Raw genomic sequence first — 27800 nt, forward strand, 5'->3', positions numbered from 1 at the left:
CAGAAAAATGACAGTAGTAAAAATGGAAAGGTGAGGCAAGAAAAGACAGCATCAGGAACATAAGCAGAACAGGATCTGTAAGCATCGGAACCAGCTCCCCCCCTCTCTCTCATAGCCCTTCCTTCTAATGCTTTTATCTTGGCCCAAGAGGAGGTTTTTTAATCTGTTTTTTTCCAGATAGGCTCTGCCTCAAGAGGCTGTTACTTGTCCTTCTCTGTAACTTTCTCTGCTTGTTGACTGCTTGCACAAGAGAGAATAACCTGACAGATCCTGGGGTGGTAAATGTTATAGGCATGACTTCTGGCATGTAACCAACCATGCAGTTCCTCTGACAGAATGGTATTTCAATTTGAAGGGACGACAACATCCACTAATTCCTGCCTCTATCAACTTAGTCACTTATGCTATTACTGACGATTCACTGGCTGCCCAAGAAAAAAATTTCAGAGGGCCTAGTGGTCTACAGCAGAAGTGGGAGCCAGGAAAGCCCCACTCTGCAAAGTCCACAGGTGGTTGAATAAACACTATTGGCTGATCTTATAGCTATAGATTTTTGTTCTTTCAGCTGTACAAACACAAGTTTACTTTTCTAGATTTAGGGTAATTTTTCATTTAAGAATTAATCATAAGTACCTGAACGGAAACATAATTCAGCAACAGTAAGATCCTTACCACATGTAAGTTCATCAGAGCCATCAATGCAATCTGGAAATGAGTCACATTGCTGTTTTGTGAGAATACACTGGCCACTGGCACATCGAAACTGATTTGGGAGACAAACTGCTGCAAGAGAACATACATTTCATTCTCAAACTCCATCAAATAGTAAAAAGACCATTTCCCTGGAATTAAATGATATTTTTAAAATAAAAAGGCCCCAAACAATTGTTTTGTCAGATTCTGAAGAGAAATTTTTGTCAGTAATACATCAGTAATTCATACTGTGTGAAGTGCTATCATGCAAGAGTAATGACATGGTGATGAATAAAAATTAACCAGCAACAGTCCATGTAACAAACACCTTGAGGTTAAAAGATGAGGTAACTCTTCAGACTCTACAGCCAAATTTTTCAAATCACTTTCCATGACTGCAGTTTTATAATGGTTTGCTCATGAATAGATAATTTATATAACTATTGACACTCCTAAGAAATAAGTAAAAGGGATTATATCTGCTTGCGGTTAGGGAGTCAGGAAATAAAAGATTTCTAAGCTCTGTCTGGTTTGTTATGAGTGAAGTAGCAGAACCAGAGCCAGGTAATTTCAGTGTCTGACATCTGATCGATCCTACAGCAATTCCAACTGCAGTATGACCCCAAAAGAAATAAAGATAGAACCTTTCCAGTTCTTTTTATATCTCAGAGGGTCTCTGAAGAGCAGATTGATGTCAAAGGTTGGGAAGCATTAACGGCCCTTTTCTAATTCTATTTGTGCTTTGAGCAATGTCTGGGAAAGCCATTAGTCATCACCTAGCATCTACAATATAAGGTTAAAATAATTGATCTTACTGTCGCAGTCTGCTTCGTCGGATTTATCCTGGCAATCTATTTCTCCATTACATCTTAACCGAGCATCAATACACTGCCCTTTCTCACATTGAAACTGGGCTGTTGAGCATATTGGACAGTTATCCTCATCACTCCGATCATCACATTCAGAGAATCCATCGCATCGCCATGCCATAGGGATGCAGTCTATCTCCCCAGTTGCACATGTGAACTGATCTGGAGAGCATGTTGGAGGTTCTGAGCATGGAAATGAAGAGAATGCATTCAGTTTACAGACCTTCAAGAGAATAAGCAATTCTGAAACAGGGAAAACATGGTTGCACTTACCTATAACTGATGTTCACCGAGTGTTCTTCCGAGCAAGCACACATAGGGCAAGCACACATAGAACCATGCACACACAAAAGTTCCAGAGGTATGAGGGACTACCTCACTCTTTAGCATGGTTCCCACCAATGAAGCCTATATAAAGGGCGAGACGGCACCTCCCTCCCTCAGATTCCTGAAGCCACCACTGGAAAGAGGATCTAAACAGAAGTTTCTCTGTCTTTTCCTACTCACAGCAGGGGCAGATGGAGGAATGTGTGCCTGCATCAGATAAAGGTAAGTGCAACCATGTTTTCATCTTTATACAGTCCCACATGGGAGAATGGTGTGCTTGCTTACCAGAGGAGCTGAGTGTGAAGCTCTGGATAAATTAGGATTTGGAGGACTGCTTTGCCTGCAGCAAAATCCTCCTAGAGTCCACATCAATGATTGTTAGATCCCTGGATCTTGTTCCAATAATTAGACTCTGGTGTATTGCACAGTAGCCTTTATTATGGATACACAGACCAAGTATACAGTTTCAAAGCCAGTGCTGAGGAACATGGCTAATTGACATACATTTATCCTGACCAAATCTCCCCTCCCATGTTCTCAGAGCAGATAACCATTACTTTCAGTTGTACCCAGCACCAAGGTTATTCTATCAGTAGCAGATAACAATATGTAGCCACCTGGCTGTCAGCCCAGAGACAAGATAACAACAATTATTCTTTCCCATGGTGCCGACATGTCAGGGGAGGCCTAACTGTCTAGAAGCAACACTGAAGCCATAAATTCAGGTCAAGACAGAATGTAAAGTATACAGTTCAGACATCAATGGTTACATATATCAAAAGCACAAAAGGCATGACCCTGACAATAGTGCAGTGCTTGATGAATGCAGATGGTATAGATGAAGTGCTTCCCTACAAATGTCCAGCTGTTTCTCCAAAAAGCAGAAGAGGCAGCCTAAGCCCTGGTAACATGAGCTGTGATGCCCAGTGGGCATTCTACATTGGTCTCTGCACAGCAGTTTCAAATTATATGCACAATCCAATGGGATATTGTTTGGGCAGAAATTCTGCAACCTTTTTTGATCTCCTCCAAGGCAAAAAAGATATTTCTATCCTAATGGTTCTGTTATTTGCAAGCAGAAGGTAAAAGCAAACAGAAGGCAAAAGAACACACAAAATCTAACGTGTACGGCATTCTCAGAATCATCCTGAGATGCTAGACAGAAGACTGGTATAACCCAGTTTTAATTAAGATGAAAAGAGAACACCACTTTATGTAGGAAAAGGAGGCTTTGCCATAAAACCACAGTATCCTTGTGAAAGGTGAGGAGCAGTAAACCTTGAGCGTCTGAGTCTCATTTACTTTCTTGGCAGAAGTGATGGAGATTAAACAGACAGTTTTAGCTGAGAAGAGCTGTAGATGGCAGGTAGCAAAGTGTTCAATGGGCCTACCCATGATCCAAATGAAAAAAAGAGAAAAGTTGCATTGTGAGGTAGGAGAACTGTGGGGAGGCTAAAGATTTTGCCAACACCCCTCACCCCGAAGAAGGCTTTGGAGTCAGCATTAGGAAACACCTAATTTTGCTAAGAAAGTGGCATGAAATGTTGAGATTGCCATAAAGTAGACTTTGGAGGATTTGGCCAGAACTCTATCCTTAAGGGAGACCAGGCAGTTGAAAACAGTCAAGAAAGGACAGGTGAGAGGGTCCACAGCCACCTCCCCACCGCCTGCTTTGCCCATTTTAGGAACTTTCTCCATTTATATAAGTAGGATTTTCTGGTGGAAGGCTTTCTAAGATTCAAGCAGGATATCCTGGATTTTCTGAGATTATTATCCTATTGTGGCTGGATTAACCAAGCAGATACGTTGGGGCTGTGAAGACTGTGGTGGTAGATTTCTCTGACGTAGAAGCGGTTGGGAGCCTGGGGAAAAGTATGTGTCCTGTCTTCGGCCATCAGTCTTGGCCAGTAAGAGGCTACAAAGATAGCTGTTCTGTCTGATAACATCTTGTTTAGGATTTGAGTAATGCGAGGCAGAGGGGAGAAGGCATAGAAGAAGGTGCCCTTCAGAAGACATGGGAAAAGCATTCCCTTTGGGTTATGAATCCTTCAGGGCACAAGAATAAAGTTTTTTGGGGGGGTGGGTGCGTTTTTTTGCTTCTCATGTTGAAGATGGTAGCTAAAAGGTCTATGGAAAGGGTCCCATAGGAGAAGGGAGTCAGTTAAGCAGACAGTACTGAAATGCATATATATTAGTCATGGAAGACTATCTTAAGACAATATAATGTCTACAATACAATCAAATCCAAATAGGTTTGCATAGTGAAACCAAGAAAACCCTGTTTTTGTTAACTCATTAAAATCTTCTGCTTGGTTTACTTACCTCCACATGTTAAGAGGTTCTGCAGAAGTACCAAGTGATCTGGGCAAGAACACCTTGGAGTTCCATCTCCCTTTGCTATACAGATGTGTGAACATCCACCATTATCTCGAGAACATGGGTGTGCAGCTGCATAAAAAACAGGAAACATGTTTAGGGGGCAGGAATTTCACCACAATCATATTTTAAATCATAACACAAAACATGTTAAAACAATTGTAGTCCAAAGTTTTAAAGGAATTTCATGATATTGCAAGAAATTGCCACACCATGATCATAGAGTTTTGGGTAGACAGTTAACCAAACAAGAAAAGGAGGAAAACTAAACATTACTTTAAAAATTAGAGCTGTTTTGTGTGACAACTTTTAAATGCTAAGGAACTGCTTCTTAAAACTATTAAACCAAGCTGCATTATTCAGTTAAAGAAAAGGGTCTTACAGAAGGAGTGACTGAAGTAGACACAGAGATACTTTCTTTTCAAACTACTCTATGAACATACTCATATTGGTGCTTCCCACACTATTGGGCTTAGTGCTTTAGCACAAAAAAAAAGGAAATATCATTGGTGGTGTTTTATGCATGTTGACTGTGCAACCCTTTGGACTAGCAGAGATCAGCACAGTTATCACAAAAAAGCACGTGTGAAGGCATGCCCTAAAACTCTTCATATCCTACTCAGAGGTTGTTTCAGTGGAAGCATACAAACAATTTGAAGAATCCTGGAGCAGATTTTGGAAACTAGAATGTACATGTGGCTTTGTCAACTAGAACCTATGGTGCCAGAAGAAAAAAAATATTAACTTCACAGCAGCCTTAAAAATTGGGAGTAATTAAAGGAACAGTTCTCTTAGTAAATGCCACTGTTCGAAAAGAGTAACTAAAGGATTTTAAAAAGGATATTTAGAGGCAATCAAAGATACTAAATTTTTCCTTTGGGACCACAATTGTGCCAACACAGACCCAGGACAATGAGAGTCTACACCTACAAAACAATGCATATTGGTATACTTCGTGGGACAGCCTTAATCATGTTTGTTATAAACAAACTATTCTTAGAGGAGACAAGTACCCAAATGGCACTTGTTAGATTATTCCTACCCAGGTAGTGAGGTCATAAGTAGTGAGGTCATAAGTAGTCTACTACAAGTCCAGGGGTCCCCAATATGTAGTACACAGGCATCTTGTGGCACCCACTGAGCATTTTTAGGAACTGGGAAGGCCAGGGTGGGCTTGTTCCCATTAGGAGTCTGGATTGGTCAAGAGAGATCTGATTCACTGGTTTTGATGGTGACAGCCCTAGCCACTACCATAGCCACAAGGATCTTCTCTGCTGAAGGGAGGGTGGAGTTTGGGGTGGCAAGGCATGTCAGTGGGTTCTAATGCCAGATTCCACCCTCCAAAGAAGCCATTTTCTCCAGGTGAACTGATCTCTGTAGTCTGGGGATCAGGTGCAATTCTGGGAGACCTCTAGGCTCCACCTGGAGGCTGGCAACCAATGACCCAGCAGAGAAGCTCAACAAAACAAAACACTTCGGCATCTTTTGTCTATACCCTGAGTATAATTTCTGACCCCTGACATTCTTATGCACACTCAATCAAGTACAATTAACATTGAAATCTATCATGTACTTAAAAAATCAACTTCCACAAGGCAAATGTAAAGATGCAAAAAGTCACATACTAGAATACATAAACAGTGGCAGATAATTCTAATTTGAAATGACCGCATGAGTTTAGCCAACCATCTGCAAAAAAGACTCCAAGCCACGTATACAGCTAAAATCTTTAAATAAAACAATATCCAAGAAATACAAAGTAATTAAACTTACAGAATTCCTCCATGTCAATGTCCTCCACCGCATGGATGCCTGTTAGATGAGCAATTCGTCCTTGTATTCTGGTCCTCCTGTATCCATTGGTTTTCTCAACTCTTTCTATCATCTGCTGTTGACGGTCAATCCAGTACAGATGATTTCCCAACACTGTCAACCCCATTGGCTGAAGAATGTTGGAGTCCTGTAGTGTCACACGGTTAGCTCCTGAAAGTCATAAATTACATTTGTTGATAAAATGTATCTTTAAAAAGAGGGTTTTAAATAACTGTTCTAAAAGTTATTACTATAACTGCGACTTAATATGTGCTTAGCAAAAGCCATATTTTGAGTATTAAAGGATTCAGTATATGAATAAGATTGAGAGAATAGATGCAAAACTGGACTGATAAGGAAAAAGAGCCAACTGGTGATAGAATGTGCAGAAAGAGAGAAAGGTACTAAAGGAAAGGAACACAGAACATCCAGACATAGAGTTGCTGCAATGAATTTTAAATGATAGCACAGGTTTTGGCACAGTGCATTAATTTGTAGTTTTGACAGATGAAAAACCTAATCAAATAACATTTTCCAGCTGGCAAATGCTTTATGAGTAGATTAAACTGATCCCACAAATGGTATGATACCTACAGATGCAGGCTAGGTAACTAAAAGCTTACACCAGCAATGCTGCAACAAAATAAAATTTAGGATTCATGATTCCAAGTGGGGGTAGGAAAGAGGATTTGGAATGTTTTTGTTTTGGGAAGCCCACACAACCACCACAATTGGAGTTCACAGTGCATGAAGAGATCATTGCTGTTGCACCTTGTAAATAGCACAACAGCTGAGCTACTAAAAATGGCTTTTCCATGAACCCCTCATTGGGATTAGAGATACCCAAGGGAAGTACTGGTGAAGAGATAAGTTTGCTACTGTAGCAGCCAGAGTATCCAGGGTCGACTGGTGTGAATACCTACACAGAGGAATGGGAATGGAAACTGGGATAGATCCCACCAGAAATAGAAGAGTTGAAGGAGCCACTGCCTATAATGGCATGATGCATGAAACTGGACTCATGCAAAAGGCACTGTGATAAGCTGCTTCAGCATGATCAATGAGGCAACAGACAATTCAACTACAAAAACATTTACTGGGAGCACTGTGGAGTGAGCTCCCTTTAACTATCCAAGTTTGTTTCCAGCATCCTTGAAATTACATTGTGGTAGATGAAAGAGATAAAATGGAACAGAGAAATATGGTCTGAAGTCTCAGTCCCAATTGCAGTGATGTCTATTTATCACTGTTCTCTTGCCAAAATAATGTGGTATTTCTGCTGAATATTTGGTGCACATCTGTTGGAACGAATCTGTTGGTACATTTTGTCCTGATCTTCCTTGCAGTGAGACCTCTGTCAATCCTCACTCTCATTGTTGATGACACCCCTCCATTCCCATGTTGAGATGAACAGCATGGAGACAGGTTTCCAGAGGATTCTGGAAAGCCTATGAAGTAAACAAAGGGGACACAGAACAGCAGAGTGTGCAACATCTTGGTCCATAAGAAAAAAGGACTGTAGGAGGTAGTGCTGTGAGGTACAGAGGGATTAGGAGGGAAAGGTGAAGAAGACCTCTTCAGCACATGTCCTATTTGTGTCATGCCTGCAGAAAATGACAGAATGAATGGGCAACTGGGTGAGTCATATAAGCTGATGAACTGATAACGGCACCTATAAATTCAGAAAAATAATGAGATTTGGAATGCTGCTTTTAGAAAATGTTTCTTCTAGATTTGATGACTGCAATATGGTCACATCTTTGTGCTGATTAGTAAAGTCAGAAGGGAGCAGATGACTAAAAGGTTTGGAAGCTGACTGTGAATGAATTAAACAGACAAAGTTGTCATCTATCTCCACAGGACCATTATTGGGCACAAGACTGATACTGACATCAAAGTAGATGAGGCGTGGATCAGTCAAGGGCATCAGCATTTTCTTACAGAGAGAAACACAGAGGCAAAATGTGCCTCTCTTGTGGGTTTGTTTAATAAATTTCAGATCATGTGGAGAACATTACACTTTGCATTTCTTGCCAGACCTAGGAGGAAGAGATAGATGCTTTAAAATGTAAGATGCTACCCTATGGGAGATACAGTGAAAAAGCACCTAAGTAAACAAAACAGACAACATTCACCTCCCCCGAGTTCAAAGGAAAAGCTGCAGAAAACAGCATAGGTTCATAGTAAATCTTTTAAGGAGAATGTTCTCATAGCTAATGCTAGTATGATGATAACAAAGGAGCCTACAAGGAAGGTGTTCCTCTCCCTCTCGTCAGAGCACGCACACACTGGGAAAACTCATCTCCTTAGAGGAAGGGACTGAAGTACCAGTTCTCTGGGTAGAACTATACAAAGAACACAGACAAAAACGGGGCATGCCCACATGGTCATCTCTTTGCTCAATGGAGCCCAATGCCATATCATAACATCTTTGACAGCCCCTTAGTGAAGCTGTTTTGCCTTTGATTTGCCATAATGCATTAGTTGTTTCCAAGTTAGACAAAGTAAATTATATTACAAATATTTAAATCCAAAGGAATTAATTACTCTGACATCCAATAGTAAATATGGGTAACTTTGTCTAAAGGGGAGGGGAGACACACAACTTAAATGAACACTGGAATTGTTTAAAAAAATTTCTGCAGAACCAATAAAGGAACATACGTTATTCATAGCATGTGTGTTGTTACACACAATGTGCACTGCATTACAATGATAATGCACAGGTCAAACAATAATAACTCTTCCACAGTAATGGATTATTTCCTATTTAACATACACTAAAGTTCCCTTTCAAACCGATACCCTTCCTTTCTTTCCGCAACCAACAAGATGTTTTATGTCTACCCCCAGTGACCATCAGATAATTTTTTTTCTTGAAACAAATCTAGACTGGAGGAGGAAAGTATACTTCTTCCCCCTCAAATAACCTCTATATAATGACATGTATATGGGGCTGGATCAAACCTATCAGGGCAGTGAAAAATTCTTCGTTCTAAATTCATCCTGAAAGAGACATGCTTCAAACCATCCAAACTCGGCTCAGTTAATAGATAATTTAGCACATAGCCAACAAATACCTCTTCTTCCTGCTAAACTATCCTTACTCTTTTCTTTAGCTTCTAGTGCAATAGCCATCCAAATATCTCTCTGCTCCTTCAAATAAGTCTACCCTTTCTTTTGTTGCTGCCCTTTATGTTTGGAACCAATTTACAGAACTCCTTCATGTTGCCTCCTGTTCTTTTATAATCTTAAGCATTATAATCTTAAGGGGGGGATGATGGGGGAAACTGGTAAAAATCTCTCTCTGCCTCATCCACAAGAGGAAGTGCCTGCCTCAAACAGTTTCTGACCAGTATAAAATTTCTAACATAACAGTAAATGAAACTGGCATTTTGGGAACACACATGCTTGTTCCTGGCTGTTAGTGGAAATACCCCCATCATGAAAGCCTCATTAAATATGTGAGAGGGAAACAAAACACCCACAGGGCAACACACAGTCACACATACAAAACAGTTTGTTCTGTGCTGACCTTTATTATGAAGTAAAATTCAGTACTAAGGGTCTGAACACCAGATTTATGAGTGTTCCATTCTCAGATTCCTGTAATCAGTGTTGACTGGACAAAATGCACACTACATCCTTGCTTTCGCATTAATACTGTAATATGTTGAACAATTCTGAGTCACATTATTTTTTCAACTGTATTTGTTTTTTTATTTTATTTAATTAATACCCTGCCTTTCTCTCCGATAGAGACCCCAAGCGACGTACACCATTCTTCACAACAACTTGGTAGAATAAGCGAGGCTGAGAGTGTGTGGCTGGATCAAGGTCACCCAGCAAGCTTCAATAGCAGAGTAGGGATTTCAGTCTTGCTCTCCCAGGTCCTAGTATGGCACTAATTACCACTACAGCACACTAACTTTTGAGGTTGAGATGTTGGTGGCTTGTTTTCAGACTTTTCTAGTGTCCCAAATTTTAGCTTTCATGATGTCACGATCTGCCCAGTTTCTGCCATGTCTCCAGGGTGGGATGTGAGATCCTCTCTCCTTCTCACCTCCCTGAGCCTGCTATCTGTTTATTGCTTTAATTCGTTTTCTAGGCAAGGCCTAATCTGCTCATTAGACACCTGGTGGCTTTTGCTTTTCAAAATGCTAGAGAGTGCCAATTCTTTTGACCTAAGTAAATGCAGCATTGTTTCCTTACTGTGGGGCTAAAGATGTACCATTCCCCCCTTGGGAGCTGGTACTGCAGGGTGGTGCTATGTGATGTGGAGGGGAATGTGGTATAGTGGAAAGTGTTTTGGCACTTAATTTTAGTTCTGGCAATAGAAGTCTAAATGCTGTTTACAATTTTTGATACTGTTTACATGGGGAGGGAAGGAAGGAAGGAAGGAAGGAAGGAAGGAAGGAAGGAAGGAAGGAAGGAAGGAAGGAAGGAAGGAAGGAAGGAAGGAAGGAAGGAAGGAAGGAAGGAAGGAAGAGGAAGGAAGGGAAGAGGAAGGAAGAGGAAGGAAGGAAGGAAGCAAGGAAGGAAGGAAGGAAGGAAGGAAGGAAGGAAGAGGAAGGAAGGAAGGAAGGAAGGAAGGAAGGAAGGAAGAAAGGAAGGAAGGAAGGAAGGAAGGAAGGAAGGAAGGAAGGAAGGAAGGAAGGAAGGAAGGAAGGAAGGAAGGAAGGAAGGAAGGAAGGAAGGAAGGAAGGAAGGAAGGAAGGAAGGAAGGAAGGAAGGAAGGAAGGGTTTATTACAGCCACAAGGCCAGCAATAAAGAAATCATCTGAATACAGAGTCTCATCTTTGAACAGAGGCATGAAACATGATCAAGTATCTTGGGAATATAGAAACTACATTTTGCATACCCTTTTGAAATAAAATTGTATAAATATTACTTTTTTTCAGTTTGCTAGTAATTAGGGCACTCTGTGAATGAATCCATTTTCAGGTTTCACAGTAATGTAATTATAAGCATTTGAGGGCAAATATTAATTCCCTAATTTCTGGACAAGTTGCTCAAATGGAGGCTGAACAAGTTTTGGACAAGTTGCTCAGAGTGGTGTAGGCTAGTTGGCTGGTATCCAGTAAGACTGGCTACAGAGTGGATTTTGTGGAGTGGTAACTGTCCACTTTCCCCTGATACTGCATCATACTGAGCTCCTGGAATATTGTTGCTAGGATACAACCTCATGAACAGCATAGGGGGCAAAAGGGGGTCTGTAGGTGCAGAGGGCATCAGCAGATAGCCATATCCTTTCACCCCCACCCCACACAATACAAATTGTGACAAACATAGGCAAAGAATTAAAGCAGTAAAGTTGCTAAGAAACTTGTGCGCTAAGTCAGCATGTTTTATACTGAAAATGAAATGTCTGCTTTGGGGAGAAATATTACCACTCAAACCAATGTTATCACCAAATGATGTTACAGTGAATTAGTACCCCAGACAAATGGAATCTGTCATGTCGATTCTGAGAAAACCAGTTGAACCTCAGTAGAAATTGTGAGAGATAAATAAAAATCTAAAATTCATTTTCTAAACTTTACATGGTTTTAACTGGAAAAAAGGATACCTGATAAATCACAGCTTTCAATTCGTTTGAGATCTGCATCTACCCAAAAGAGTTTCCCAAGCTTGTTGTCAATCATTAGAGCAACCGGTCGGAGCAAGCCAGTAGTGAAGAGCACCTCTCGTTCTGTGCCATCCAAGGCTGCACGCTCAATCTTTGGGGCTCGTTCTTGCATATTGGTGAAATACATATATCTGATAACAAAGTATGAACAAGTGATATTTCAGTTAACACAGTTTTGTAGGAAAAAAGAAGAAATCTATTATTGTACTATCCCTATGGAACATAATATAGGCGATCTAGAAAGGCTAGTTCCAAACAGGACTTTACTGTCAAACTTCCAGGAATATTTTGCTCATTTAGGACCCTTTGAAATAGAGGAAATCTCATGGCAACAACCTTGCCTGCACATTAAAGAGAGAATTAAATACTGCATATTTGGCAGAGTCTTTTCCCCTACTGGCGTGAAGCCTTCTTTGTTGCCATTCTACAGTGGTTTTCAAACTTTTTGTTATACCAAAAAGATCTTAATTTGAAGATCTTCTAAATAATACACTATTAATATCTTATTCAGTCTACAGAATCAAATGATATGAAGGATGTTCAATTCTTAAAGCTTAATAGTTCTTCAGTGCTGGTTTTGTGAGAATTCTATGAAACAAACACTATACTTCTCAAAGGAGAGTGGAGAATTGGATACAGGAGAAGAAAAATTAACTTCAGGCTACATGAAGTTGCAGCATAATCCACAAAGATACTGGGGAAGCTCCACACATTCTTTTAAGAAGATACAGGAGAAAGATTCTCACCCTCGCTCAGCATTTACAATGATAGCTCTTGGTTTATCATGGTCTCCCCGCAGCACCACTCCAATCTGTTCCCCATTAAGTCGGTGGACATTGATTGTATTTGTGGCTTCACAGGTCCAGTACAAAGTATGGCTGTAAATATCAATACTCAGGTCGTGTGGCTGCTTCTCTGGATTTTGGCTTTGGTTGGGAGTACTCATGACTGTAAAAGGCTGCGAGACAAAAAAAAAAAGCCGGCAGAAAACAATGACAAATGTACGCCCACAGGAGAGCTCAGAATATAAATATAAAGAAGCTACAAGACACATCTAAAAACAGAGATGTCACAAGATTAAAGTCAATTTATTAAATCAATGTTAATGGGATTAAGCCAAGTAAATCTGAAGAAGCTGCTATGTAAGTAAAAACTCGTATCTGAAGGGGAAAAACATGTTTGTAGATGATCCCTCAAGTGTTACAGGGCAGATAACATTTCTTCTATGCAAGGTGAAAGGGTCATGGTCTCTTCAAACATGACACTTATCACTTGCTTATCACTAATCACTTGCTGATTTTGTATTAAAAGTCATTTAAAATAATCTGCTCCCTGGTCAGCTAAATATAGCATTTCTGCTAATAAGAAAGTAGAGGTAGGTAATTACTGTGAGCATACACATAAAATACCCATATTAACAAATAGCCTACTGTTTATTACTGTTTATTAATTGATGCAAGGAATTTTATTCCATTGATCCAAAAATGATTTGCAAAATTAAAACAAAACAAAACTTTGTTATTATATAATAATCTCTATGTTGAAGGACTATCCCATTCCCTATCATCCCCAAACCCCCCAGATATTCATGAAAATGTAATATCCAAAGATGAACAATAATGTTCAGAAAACACTAATTATCAGAATTAATTGGAATATAAAGGTAGTAAAAATTACCCAGTGAACAATAAAAGCTGCAAACTTAGAAACCAAAATGTCCCGAGGAGATATTTCTTCAAACACTAAAACTCTTTTAGGATGTTGTACAACAAGCTGCATCATAATAAATTGCCTCCATTGTAATTTGCACCTAGGAAGGGCCACTAATGGGAAGCCACTTAGCAATTAACACCTGGTATCCCTCAAAGAGCAGGCCTGACATGACAAGGCCTTTCCTTAATACAAACAATACTTAATTAACTAGTAAGAAAATCCTGAAGAAAACTTATCACATTAGTCTAGATGTTATATTTTTTTTCTTTACTTGCTTGTTAGACATGGAGCTGTTTGCAACCCGCTGATGGATTTAGGAGACAAAAGAAAACACTGGAAATCTCACTCAGAACCCATATAAGAAACAGACTGGTACGACATCATTTTGGTCCAGTTTCAACTATGGAGTAACTCCATCTGGCACTTTGCATTTGAAATGCATAAGAGTTTGTTCAATACAAACAATCATTTAGAAAACCTGCAGGGCTTTAAACAATTTGTTTGTACAACTAATCAGTGCCCTTTCTACATGCACACCTCACCACAGATTTTTCCAGTGGTCATACCTTGTGGCTTGGAAAACTTTTCTGTGAAATCACATCACACACCTTGATCCCCCCTCCAGGTTTTCCCCTTTGTCACTTCAACTGCATTTATTCCACACGCTACTGCTAAAAAATGTATTATTCCTGATGGTGCCCACGAGGGTTGTCATTTGTGACACAGAACAACTCTTCCCCCTTTTTTCTTTTGTACAAAAAGTCTAGTGTTAGTGTGCAGTTACATTTTGAAGTGACAACTCAAAATTTCTACCATTAAGAAGCCAAAACAACTCCTGAAGCAGGCAGCACTACCTGAAAGAACAGAAATACATAGCCTGTTGCACACAAAAAGAACCACATTTTGGGCCACATTTAATCTGTACTAACACACAATCATTACAGCAGTAATCTCTAATTACACACAGATTTTTTTTTTAATGAAGTAAAGTATTTGGGAAAACAACAGAGGAAAAATACATAAATTTTACAAACACACACAGACATGCACAGTGATATAAAAACTTGCCTGAGTGCCATCATCTTTGGCTCTTTTAATAATATTCTGACGTCCATCTACCCAATAGATCAATTTATCCAAGGGATCATAATCGATAGCCTTGACATTTCTTAAACCATGAATGGGAAGGATGATATCTGGGCTCTGCTGGTCATCTGGTATCATTCGACTAATTGCAGACTTTTGACTGAACAGTAAGAAACTGCTGGGTGCTAGAAACACACAAAAGAATAATCACCATCCAAAAATGTAAGGACAGAATGTTTAGTGAAAAAAACCTAGTAGAACCAAGAACTATATCTGCAAAAATATTAAAGCTTTTGGAGATTTTCTACTCGTATTGCACCACTTAACAGCTTAAACCTTTAAAGCAATTCAATTTTTAATAGATTGTGTGTGTAAAAGTTTCATTATTATATTATTATATTATTTCTTATATTAGTATATTGTTATTCCACATCTTCAGTGTGGAAAGCATAGTTCTTACAATGTACTTTTATGCTTTTTAAAAAACCTGTCATGAACTGGAATATTTATTAACAGGGAAAGCTAATCAAAAATCTGAACAAAGTGTGATGATCATTATTCTGCCACCAAAACAAATTAGGACAGTAGGAAAAAATGTTCAGCATGATGATTTTCAAAAGTTAGACTGTATCAGTGTTCTTAGAAATCTTTCCTTTATATTTCACACAACTGTATAGTTAAAGCTTAAAAATGTTCCCTTTTTTGTTTATAAAATGAAAAATATGTACATGATCTCTTAACATTCCATTTTTCAGACTTGGGGTGCAATCCACCACACAATGTTGCTGTCTGGTCTCATTTTCAGAAGACTTGATAGAAACAAAACAGCTGCAGTCCTGTCTGGCTAGCTCCATCCAAGCTGAGAAACTTGCTAGAACCCTCTTCAGCTCTATTCTTACACCATGTGGAAAATAAAAACTCTTTTTTCCTTCTCATGTTTTTAACTTGTTTTGTCAGGTATTAATAACGTATTATTTTCCTGCTATAAGAAAATGTTTATTACAACAAAAGCAACACTTTACTTCTACAAAGCAAGCCAAAAAAAGAGAAATCAATCTGCTTCTTTCATTTATCGTGATTCTAAAATTAAAATTTTAGAATCACGATAAATGAAAGAAGCAGATTGATTTCTCTTTTTTTGCCTTCTTCTTTTAGACATTCCCCACCCCCCAATCTGAAGTTATTCCAAATACCCAAGTCAGCCTTTTGGAAACCTCCCGGATGTATAACAGCTGTGATTAAACTATACAACTTTGCAATTTGTTTGGTAGAACTCAGCTACAATAAAAGTGCTTCTCAGTCTAAACAGTATCAGCCCCATGCCCCAGAGAAAAAAACAAATCATCCAAAGTGCACACCCTCTTACTGATACAACTAGATAAAAGCTGAAAACAATCTTTTATCAATGGGAGGCTGAAAATGAAGAAGTTACCCCAGTCCTATTAGGCAAGTTTTGAATGGATTGAAGGTGTTAGACCTGCCCAGCTCCTCTAGGCAATGATAATTTATAAACTGAACTAATCTTTCTGCCAGCCTCTGCTTTCCTTGTCTCACCCCATCCCCAGTCTTCTGTGTTGCTATTCCATGAGTTTTATTACCAGGATGAGAGATTGGTATATTGCAGAGGTCTGCAACCTGCGGCTCTCCAGATGTTCATGGACTACAATTCCCATCAGCCTCTGCCACCATGGCCAATTGGCCATGCTGGGTGGAAGAGCAGATACAAACTAACAAAAGGGTCTGCAAGACCCCAAGATGCCCTTTAGCAACTTCTGGGAGCAATGGCTGTGAATCTCTCCCAGAGATTCAAAATGAAAACGCTCACTCACTGACACGTGTGTAAATACTCCATAACTGTGAAAACCTACGGCTCAAAAAGCAGACCATCAACAAACAACTGCAAGCATGAACAGCACTATAAGAAAGATAAAGACGTACAACTGCAGTTCTGGCAGTTGGGTTCCAAGGTATAATGAGATGCACATCCACATCTATATCCATTTGGTATGGCCAGGCACAACTGACCACAGTGCCCATTGTTTTGCATGCAGTCATTCAAGCCATCCTGACGTGAAGAATGAAAGACCAGTATGTCCATCACAAAATCTAAGCGCCCCTGAATTAGTGTACGGTTCCTCCCATTTGTCTTGTCTGCTCTTTCTATACTGTGAAGGTTCCAATCTGTCCAGTAGATGAAGTCACTGTACTGAGTTAGCCCAAAAGGATGAGGTAGATCATCTGCTATTATTTCCCGTTCTGTACCTGAAAAAGATGACCAGACATTAACATACATGGTAATTTCAGCTTGGTAGGCAAAGTGATTAAAAGTTCATTGTTCTCTGCAATTCATATATTGTTTTGAAACTGCAGCATGTCAAATTTGATAACATGGAGAATTTACTTTCGACCATCATGGATGCAGGTCATTTGACCAGTTACAGACCAGTGGCAAACTTGCTTTTGGAGGATAAGTTGATCAAGAGGGTGGTGACAGAACTACTCTGAAAATATCTGAATGACAATTCTGTCTTGATCCATTTCTGTCATTCTTCAGAGACAGAGATACCTTCAGTTACATTGGTAGATGAGCTCTATCTATGGATGGATTTATTCTTAGTTAATTATGTTAGAATAATTGGCTAATTTTAATACTGACAACATCCCATTCTACATCAAGCAGAAAAAAGTCTACAAAGAACAGGCACAGGGTTTTGTCAGGCAGGACACCTGGGTCTTCCAGTAGTGATATACAATCAGCTCCCTAGCCTCTCAAGTGTGGGGTTCTTCAGGCATCATACTTTAACCTATGTTGTTCAATGTTATATTAAACCATTAAATGATATCATCTGGAAGTCTGGGGTTTGATATCAATATGCCAATGACATCTAATTAACTAAACCCCTAGATAAAACTTTTTTAAAAAACAGAGTCAATATCTGGATGCTGTAAACAGGTAGAGAGGGAGAAAAAAGGTGAGGTAATGAAAAGGGGGAAGATGGGAAAATAAAAAGAATGAGTGTGTGGGAACAGAGGCAGAAAGAGAGTTTTCCAAGAAATACAACTTATGTTCACAGTACAGTTCCTGCCTTGCTGTTGTGCCTGCCACCAACAGCTGTCTAGAGCACATTGTATCGCTTACCACAGCAGGTTTTACTGCTAGTTAATAATAGTGATTAGGAATTAATTTTACAATTGTAACTAGAGATTGTGTAGTAAATCTATGTGTGTTTATATTGGGTGCAGATGAAATTGGGAGCCCTTCCTTTCCCCATTATGTGTACTTTTTGTGTTTCTCTCCCTCTGGTTGTGTGATCTCTGTGTGCCCTTGAAGTCTCAATTTAAAAAAAAGTTCAATCAGATGCGATTTGGTGGCCAAAAAAATTTCAGTGTTATATTTTTAGATATCATTGCAAGCTGCCTTGAATTATCATTGCTTCAGCCCACCTTTTCCCAAACAAAATTACTCTTCTATTAGATCGGCCCATATTTTCATTGAAAGAGAAATCATTTCCTAGAAATGATTTACTAAAAGAAAGTTTGAAAAATATTTTAAAATATGTGAAGAAATAAACATTTTCATATGATTTAGAAGGTGCCAGATAGAATATACCTAAATGAGATATATAAACGTTAACTTTGCTTATGGTGGTCCTGTTAATATACCAGAACATTGGCAAGCTTCATGTAATGTTAAAACATGAATAAGCCTAAGAGATACCCAAACCCACTCACTTTTGATCTAATGAAAGCCCAGCTTGTCATGACATTTGAACTACAAGTGATGGTTCACTCTCTCTCTGCAAAACAGCGTAGCAAACCAGAATGAAACCCTGATTTGGAATCCTGGTTTGCAGGGAGGGGAGCAAATCAGTTTGTGGTTCAGATATAACCCTCAATGGCTTGGCACAAACAGAGTTTCTTATTAGTCTGTATACTGTAAAGGAATGTGTGAGATCTGCCCCAAACATGCTCATATAACCACAGCTGTTGTTACCATTCCACACAGTCAACAGACAAATTAAACCAGGACACTTCACCTTGGGACTCATGAAATTCTTGGGTTAGAATTCACCCATTTAGCTTACTGGTGTCATCTGAATATTTTGATATTTTCTAACAAGTGATATACCTAACATATTTGAGGATTCAATCATGCTTGTGTCCAGGTCAGTCCAATAGAGTCTTTCATCTTCATAATCAATAGTGAGATCATTGGCACGTCCAACTTTATCCACTAGAGTGATACTGTTTGTCCCATCCATATAAGCCCGAACAATCTTTGGTTTGCCTCCCCATTCTGTCCAGTACATGTACCTGGAATTGAAAATAAAACAGAAGTCAGTATAAAAATTATCCCTCTAAAGGCAGCATTACCTAGCCATTCTGGTCCTGTGTTTACATGCGCACAGGCACTTAAAAAGTAAAATTTCTAACAGTGAACTTGAGATGTATAATAAACAACATTACTAACTCTAATTACACAGTTCCTCCTTTACTATGCAGAATGGTTATAAAATATATCTTAACTTTTAATGAATATTTCTAAACACTGGAGGATTGAGATGGACTAGCAGCCAGGAGCATATGTCAAAAACAGTGCCCAGGTCAAACACTACAGCTCATCCCCCATTCCCCAAACTGCATGCGGAGTTCAGGGGTTGGGTGCACCTATTTGACACTGGGCTCAGCTGAGCTTTAAACGGCAGGCTTCACGCCTGAGCCCAGAATCAAACTGAGCACTCAAACTGACTGGCTCCAGTTTTATATTGCTGGCTCAGCCTCCAAGCTCCACCTGACTAGGTTCAGTGTTCAACTGTATGCCTACCCCTGAACTCCAAATAAAGTTGCTATCACCCCCAGAAGTTGCAGAACGTGGGCTGGCACCCCTTAAGAGGTGGCACCCAGGGCATGTGCCCTGCTTTCCCCCACCCTAGATACTATTCTGCTAGCAACCATTCATCTGATACAGGCATTAAATGCGAAGTTGAGTCTAGAGACACATAAAGGACCAGTTTTGTGTGTCTTGAGATATAGAAGTCTTTGGTTTGCAAAGAACTCTCCACGCGGAATGATGAGCAGTTCAGAAGTTTGCCATGCTCCCCATCACTAGTGGGCACCAACAGACATTGGCACTTTAAAAGGATGACTTGACAGTGAAATCACTTTCATATTCTGTGGTTAGGGGTGGGGCACATTAGATTATGCTATGAAATTACTTAGAGAGTAACTATGGAAAATGTTCCCTTAAAGTATTACACAACACTCAAGACAAGAATTATTTACTACATAGCTAACTTTCAACAGTTACTCAGTTCAACATGGTACCACGGAAGCTAAGAGGAAACTAGTGCATAGTTTCAGAGACGGACTTGGATGGAAATCAAAATGGTACAGAGCAATTGGGTGCTGTGTGGTTTCCGGGCTGCATGGCCGTGTTCTAGCAGCATTCTCTCCTGATGTTTCGCCTGCATCTGTGGCTGGCATCTTCAGAGGATCATGCCAGCCGTGAAAGCCTTCGACAATACATTGTACAGAGCAATCTTCGGAATAGACAATTACAGATTTGGATCCACTTTGATCCTTCTAGAGACTGAATTATTTCTGTGCATTAAGCGCAATTTTCTTGCTTCCTCTTTCCAGATACAGCCTAACAGTCCCCCACAACTTGCTAAGAGATTTATAAAACTTATCTGGCAATGTTCTCCTTTAATTAAATCTGCTTAAATTTAAACAATATATTATTAACATATGCATTTATCATGGCCTCTGTACCAGACCTGCTGCCTGTCAGTGCTCCAGTGGCTCTACACTAAATGAGAAGACAAACCTTTCTTACCCTTTAGATGGGTCAAGGGCCAAAGATCTTGGGTTGTCTAAATCTTTCCATACAAGAACTTGCCGGTACAAACCATCCAGGCGTGCCACTTCAATTCTATTAGTCCCAGTATCTGCCCAATAAAGGTTTTTCCCCATCCAGTCTACTGCCATTCCTTCAGGGTAATCCAATCCAAATTCAATCACATGCTCAACAGCACTTCCATTCATGAAAGCTCGGCTTATGGTCTAGAAAACCATTTTGGAGAAATATGACTAGCATTCAAGAACATAAACCAAAAGATTTACTAAATGTTATTTATAAAAAGAGAGAAACATTCACATCAGAAAACACAACACTTGTTTTTTCCTATCTTTAGAAATTTACAGACTGAATACAGCAATGGAACAGTGGAAGACACCAAAAAATACAAACTTTTGCTGCACTTCCTTTCCACCAGCAGTCTCTTACAACTCTAGGAAAGTTTATTCCTTGGGTTGTGGAATCTGTGTAGACTAACAGCAAAACAGGTTAGGGAGATCCAGTGTAGTGCAGTAGAGTGGCAGACTAGGACCTTGAGAGTCTCAAGTTCGAATCTCCACTTCTACCCAGTGAAGCTCACTGGGTAATCTTGGGCCCATCACAAACTCTAACCCCTGCCTACCTCACAGGGTTGTTGTGAGAGAAGAGAGGAGGGGGTAACAGTGCTCTAAGCAACTGAATAGCAGGACATAAATAAATAAATGTATCTGACACAGAGGAGGCAGATGGGGGAAACTCTTCTGACAATGGAGCTATACTTGCATAAGAGTGAAGAGCAATTTTGCAGCCCCCCAACCACATGGCTATTAGTCTAGATAGGTCCTGTTACCCCCATGAATCATCTTCTTTGGAGTCAAGATGAGACTGTTGATGAAAGGGAAAGGCACCAAACATCTGTGCTCCCAGAGATTACTGGATCCAATACACCATATATCTGCATAGCCTGTAAAGCACAGTCAACAAACTATTTTTTCTCACTGATTTCACTGAACATGTGAAACTGACTCATTGCAAAAATTCTGTAAAATTTACAAAACAATATTATTCATCATCAAATTATTTCTCTGAATGCAGAACAGTGAAATTAGCTGTTTAGCCATTTAATAAAAACAACCTATTTGCTTAAAATGCCATGAATACCTTTAAACTAATGTCTGTCCAATAGATTCTGTTGTCAGACACATCAAAATCAAGAGCAGAAGCTTCTTTGACACCAGTAAGAGGAATAGCTACGTCGTTATTGTTTGTTTCAAGAGAAATCCTATGAATGGCTGCTCTGCTGGTGAAGACAAGGAAGGCTTCTGGAATGATGCAAGTCTTCATATCACTAAGTAGCTCCAATCCAATGGGGCAGGCACATCTGCATTCCTGAGGTGTGAAGAAACACAGGTGGCTGCAACCTCCATTGTTCTGAGCACATGAATTTGTTCCTGAAAAATAAATAAAAATGTTCTCTCCTGGATAAGATTATGTGCATCAAGGAAGCTGGGGTAGAGTCAGAAGAGAACCTTATGCCATACTGCTCAAAACATACCCTGCTGCAGTAGAAATGCGTCTTGCAGGATTATTCAAAATTATGGAAACAGTTGAGTATCCTCCCCCCAATATTTATGTCACTCATGCTTGAGTGCTCGTGATGATCAGCAGATAAAACATGAGTTCTATGAACTCTAAGATAACTGCAATCCTGAGTGGTGTAGCATGAATTTAAGCTCAAGTATTAAAACAGGGTGGAACACAATGAGAAATACACTGTACTATAAATTAGGAAGCTTCATTTCATTATACTGCTTTGTTTATAAGCCACGTCTTAAGATTCTGTTCATCGCCACCTGTCTAATACCTAGCATTTAATGCTGCAAGGATACATCACTGCATCATCATGGATAAAGGCGGTGACAATGACAGTGAGCAACATACAATATCCATAAGGAAATGCTGACGTAGCAGGGAGGGTAAGATCAGACTAAAGGGTTTTGCAAAATAGAAAATGAAAGTAATAAAAAAATAATAATATAACCAGGACTGTTTGTAGAAGCAGGGAGTAGGAGAGCCATGAGCTCAGCTACAGAAAAACAAGGGACAAGATTTCATAAATATAGAGTGTGGAATTTTCTACTTGTAGGCAAGAAGGACGTGAACAATTGCTCCTTTCAGACATCATAATTAAACTGAAAGTCTTCCTAGACATAACAACAGGCCAAAAACACATAATGGTATTTGAAACAAATTATTCATGCATTTTGCCACTAAGAGGTCAGAAAGAAAGAATATTACAGGGGAATATGTTCTATGGTGAATTTTATGTTTGAAAAAAATCACACACTCTTATTTGCAAGGATGCACAACAAAATATTCATGTTTTACCTCAGAATAAAAGCTAGATAGCATGGAAAAGAAAAAACAGGTATCAGCCAGCACTTTTTAACATTCCTTTGAAACACTGCTATCTAGTCAAAACATCTATAACCAAACTGTGCAATTGCTTTGGTCACATATTGACAGAGGATGAAGTAGCATCTTATCCAATCTATTTGTAACAACCCAAAGAAATGGGAACATAGTGAGGTTGGGGAAAAGGTAGACGGATGAGACCTTATGGTACAACTCCCAACAATGGCTTCCCAACAGGACAGCATAATGACAGCCCCCCCCCCTCCTTCCATATTTTCCAAATCCCATGCTAGAAGCACAGAAGCATAAGTCTTTGTTCGACTGAAGCCAATTAAGAGCTCTTATAATGATTTAGGGTTGAAGGGTGTTTGCTTATCTTTCCCATTCAATCCCATACCTATCATAAAGGAGTCTCAACTGACTTAAGATAATCAGACTTCAGACCATGCACAACCCAGAAACCTGTTATCACATTCCAAGAGCTCCTGACCACAGCAACAACTTCCGCAGATCCCTTCAATTATGTGCAGAAGAAAACAAACCATTTCCTTTCTTTTTTTCTTTCCTTTCTCCCATGGAAGCTCTGTGAGACAATGATCCTGAGCAGCAGAAACAGTTATAACTTAAAGGATGAAAGGATAATTTGGCTACAAATGAAGTAATTTGGGGGGTATCACAAAGTTAAAATCCAAAGCAGCCAAAACTGAAAATTCAGAATGACAAGCTAAGGGTAATCAAAAGAGCTCTGAAATCCTCAAAAAGTGGATGCTCATTTAACCAAGTCAGACAGAAATGCGGAGGATCTCAAGGGACTGTTGAATAATATGGACGTGACTGAAGTTTTTTTGGAAGGGAAATACCAAGTATTGAGATGAGTAAACACAACTAGTATAAATACAAAAATCTAGTACTTTGATAGTCAAGGTTCACAATACGTTCCTTAACCAGAGCATAAATCTCCTTTTCGAAATAAACCCTCATTATCATATTCTGCCTGCTCCCTCTCTCCTTTTAAATACCTCACAGCCATTCAGTTATAAGTCACAATTCAGAAAAGATTAATTTGGCTAGTTGGTAGCTCTCTGAACACTCCCCAGTACGACTAACATAGGTGTAAATTTTCCATTTAGCAGTCTGTTAAACATTGAAGATGGTGTCCTGTAACAAAGGTTAAACAGACGCTAACACTTCGCAACAAACACAGTTTTGAAACACAGTGCAAATCAATGCTATGTTCACTTTTGCTTACCAACTGCTTTGGTGACACTTGCTGCTTTAAGACCCATCAAGTCTGGCAACTGATCGATGATTATGTCTCTACTTGCTCGAATTTTATGAACTCTTTCAATGCTTCGCCTTTGCCAGTCTGTCCAATAGATGTAGTCCCCAAGTAAAGTAAACCCAAATATATGTGGAAGCTTATCTTCTATAAGAGTTTTTCTCATGGTACCATCCATGTTTATTACCTACAGATGCAAGAAGGAAAAGAAAATATTTCGGATTTGAATGTTTGGAGGATCATAAGGATTCCCATGCTGAAGAAAACCAAGGTCCACCTGTAGTGTTATTCTGTTTTCAGAAGCAGTTGCCCAGAGCCTCCTGGGAAGTCTGCAAGCAAAGCATGAAACAGACTGCCTGTTGTCCCCAGTGCATGGCATCCAGATGTCTCTGTACATAAAGGTTCCATTTAGCTAAAACAGTTTGATAGCAACTTATCCTCTACTTATTTGTCCAACTCTTTTTAGACAAATCCTTTTAAAAGCCACCAAAGCTAACTGCCATCACCATACTTTATGTCAGGATCTTCTATACATTAGGTGTGCACTGAATACTGTAACTAACTTTCCTTCATTAGTTTAGATCTTATTCCCAATCAATGTCCTTGGATGAACATGTTTTGGCTATGTTAATCCATGATTATACTTAGGTTAGAATAGATTAATCCAATACTCTGCCTCTGAAGACTGTCCTTAACCTTTAATAAATTCAAAATGCTGTTGGATTGGATATTGGGATTGTCTCTCTTGTGCTGAACAAACTGCATTGACTGTCTATCTGCTTCCTAGAACACTTCAAAGTTTATTTAGCTATCTATACCACGCCGCCCTCCCCAAACATTCTCCCCTCTTCTATTTTATCTTCACATCAACTCTTATCAGGTATGCTCAGGTGAGAGAGTGTGACTGGCCCAGGGCCACCCAGCAAGCTTCCATGGTAGAAACTGCCGAGTTGAACCTGCACCTCCAAGATCCTAATTCAACACTCACACTACTTTTTACCTTTGAAGGCCTTTGTGGCTTGGGAGCAGGATACTGAAGCAGCTCCTCCTCCCATACTTGCCAGTCAAAATCTTGGTCCTATGCCTTGTTCTCTGTGCTCCTGTCCAAACAGGAGCACCTGTTTTCTCCATTCCCCAGACCATAAATTATATGTTAAAAAAGACTTAAAGTTGAAAGAAAACACCTAAAGATGAAGTGATCGAGCCACTAGAAAAAAATAGGCAGATGTGTTTAAAGCCCAGTCTAGATTTTCAGCTATGCATTCAGCAGCTGAAGTAAAGCCACCTTTCATTACAGTTTAAGGATATGGCAGATTTCTCTCTTTCTGTAGTGGTTTTAGGGCCAATCATGAATAGGGAGAGCAGAACAGATTTTTTACAAAGAACACCAGACTCTCCCTCTGAAATGGCCACAAAATCTGAGTATTATTCAAAGAAACCAGTTACATTGTCTTTTTCTTTTCAACTTTAACTCATGGGATGCATTCAGACTCTAAGAACAACAGTTTGGGATTTAGGACATAATTTGAATTTGGCACAAACATACAATGGACTTAAACAGATATGCGAGTTATTAGTTAGGAGTTACCTGTAATATAATTTATAAATACAATATCAGTAACTTCACAGCCACACATGTTTTTATTTGACAAAACTGCATATTACAAGCATCAGCAGAGAAAAAGATGGGAGGGCCAAATAGAGATTCAAGCGAGCAAGGCACACAGAATCTCCTAAAGGCATTCTGAAACCTTGTGCCACAGTAGAAATATTCTAGCACTGTTTGACCTTATTACAAGTATCATCTTAAATATCTGTACTGTATTTCACTCCAAAATGGAAACTCACATGAGGTATGCTAAATAAAGACATCCTGGAGAAAAAACACTTGTAAATGAATGTGGGCACAACTTAAATGCTTATAAAAGGTAACTTGATACAGATTAACTAACTGATCACTAGAATTATGTGCACCATATTACCTGCCTGTAGAAGGTAAGCTTCTTTGTATCTGATAAGAATTCTGTATTCAACATCAAGGCCAAGTTCTCATTACTTTTTGTGACTGGCTAGAAAAAAAACCCCATACATTTCTTTTAAAAAACCAGTTTTAGCTCAAGTTTTTCTGGGAATGAAGAAAGGCAAGCATACTGAACAAGAATGCTCCATTTGGAGGCCAGTGAAGCCTGGGTTACCAAAATATAGCTTGATGTTTCAGACGTTCATTAAATGCAGTGTACTGAAGTGGAAAAAAACATTGTCTGGTTACTGTTTGCAAGCAAAGCATGCCTCTACTTAAACTTTCCCAGGAAATTGAAATTTATATCTGGAATTTATATGTGAAGTTGACTGCTTATACTGAATCAGACCATTGATCCATCAAAATCAGTAATGTACACTCCGACTGGCAGATGTTGCAGATGGATCCTATTACTGTATCTTCTACAGGCAAAACAGATACATCACCACAAAGCCAGGTTTTTAAAGAGATGCTAATACCTGAGAAGGCTGTAAGAGAAAGGCTTACTGATGGATCAGTGGGCAAATTCAGGGAGACCATCAAGTACCTGCTGGTTGATGATTATTCTGAAGCAGACAGAGTTGAATTTGATCATTAAGAAATGCACATTCTTAAGAAATGCATAACATCACTTCATATAGATCAGTTATGCTTTGTATGTTAAGAAATCCTATGCATTCTTACATTAATTTAGAACACACTGGGATATCAGAAAAGATTGGCACAGGTCCCACCCCCACCACAGAGAGCATGGGGTGGGGTGGGGACAGAAATGAGCATGCAGGTCCCATCCATTTGTGCAACTACCTTGTCTTCCTCAGAGAGTGAATGCATGAAGGAAGTGGCAGTGCTTACACTCCTTCCCCATGATCAGCAACATTCGGAAAGCTGAGTTGCTGACAGAGGCATACTAGGGGGCAATGGCACCCGGAGACATCCGTTCCTTGGGTGCCCCCCTCCACTACACCTAGGGCAGGGCCCACCGTCAGGCAATGGTGCAGAGGCAGGGGCTAGGGCCCAACACATTGATGTTTGCTCTGCTTCAACAGGCAGGAAGTCAATGAGCAGGGTGGATCATCTACAAGCTACAGAAGTTAGCAAAAAAGAAAAGTGCAGACCTTCAAGACTGAAGTCAGGCAAGGGTTGCAATAAAGTGACAGCAGCACTGAAAACAATGGCAAATTGCTTATGTGAGAATGCTAAAGTTTAGTTTGCATTTTAAAGTCAACTTTGAATGCTAACTGCACTTTCAGAAAAACATGTACAAGTTTGAACTTATTTTGAGACAGTCTTTGCAACCTGCTGAGGATTGTACTAAAAGCCTATGTTCAAGCAACATAATTGCTGTAACAAATCATTTTGGAATTGAAATTAACACTATTCAAAACAGGACTTGATTGACATGCCACAGAAGAGTTTAATACTTGTGGTAAACTTGTGCTGTACAATCAGGCCAGAAATGTATTAACAAAGGAGATCAGAGCAGCAAAAAGAAACTACTCTGAAAAGCTAAAAAATCAGTTTTCACCAAACGGAACAGCAAACATGTGGAAAACTCTCAAAAATATCACCGGTTACGATGAAGCCATTTCCCAAGCTGAAGGAAATCAGCAATTGGCAGACGACCTGAACGTGTTCTACTGTAGGTTTGAAAACAATCTACAGTCACCTTTCTCCACAACCTCTATCTCAGATGCACCAACTTAATGGCCAAACTTCCTATAACTGAACCCATTTCATTGGG

At 39.5% G+C, this 27800-nt stretch overlaps 1 protein-coding gene across 2 annotated transcripts in view; it reads right to left on the reverse strand.

Annotated features, from left to right (window-relative positions):
• LRP5 (LDL receptor related protein 5) overlaps positions 1–27800 on the reverse strand; it is a 164789-nt gene that overhangs the window by 11364 nt on the left and 125625 nt on the right. Inside the window, exons 8-19 of one of the 2 annotated variants that reach the window (XM_048484227.1) lie at positions 24007–24223; positions 21504–21793; positions 20343–20569; positions 18636–18820; positions 16445–16768; positions 14489–14691; positions 12454–12665; positions 11648–11838; positions 6039–6248; positions 4212–4337; positions 1509–1745; positions 673–780 (exon numbers count right to left, since the gene is read on the reverse strand). In XM_048484227.1, coding sequence (XP_048340184.1) covers positions 673–780; positions 1509–1745; positions 4212–4337; positions 6039–6248; positions 11648–11838; positions 12454–12665; positions 14489–14691; positions 16445–16768; positions 18636–18820; positions 20343–20569; positions 21504–21793; positions 24007–24223 — 2530 coding nt within the window. Of the gene's footprint in view, positions 1–672; positions 784–1508; positions 1746–4211; positions 4338–6038; positions 6249–11647; positions 11839–12453; positions 12666–14488; positions 14692–16444; positions 16769–18635; positions 18821–20342; positions 20570–21503; positions 21794–24006; positions 24224–27800 lie in introns of both variants that reach the window. The other variant, XM_048484226.1, reaches the window with a different exon arrangement.

The sequence above is a fragment of the Sphaerodactylus townsendi genome, linkage group LG02 (assembly GCF_021028975.2).
Source record: "Sphaerodactylus townsendi isolate TG3544 linkage group LG02, MPM_Stown_v2.3, whole genome shotgun sequence".
Classification (NCBI taxonomy): domain Eukaryota; kingdom Metazoa; phylum Chordata; class Lepidosauria; order Squamata; family Sphaerodactylidae; genus Sphaerodactylus; species Sphaerodactylus townsendi.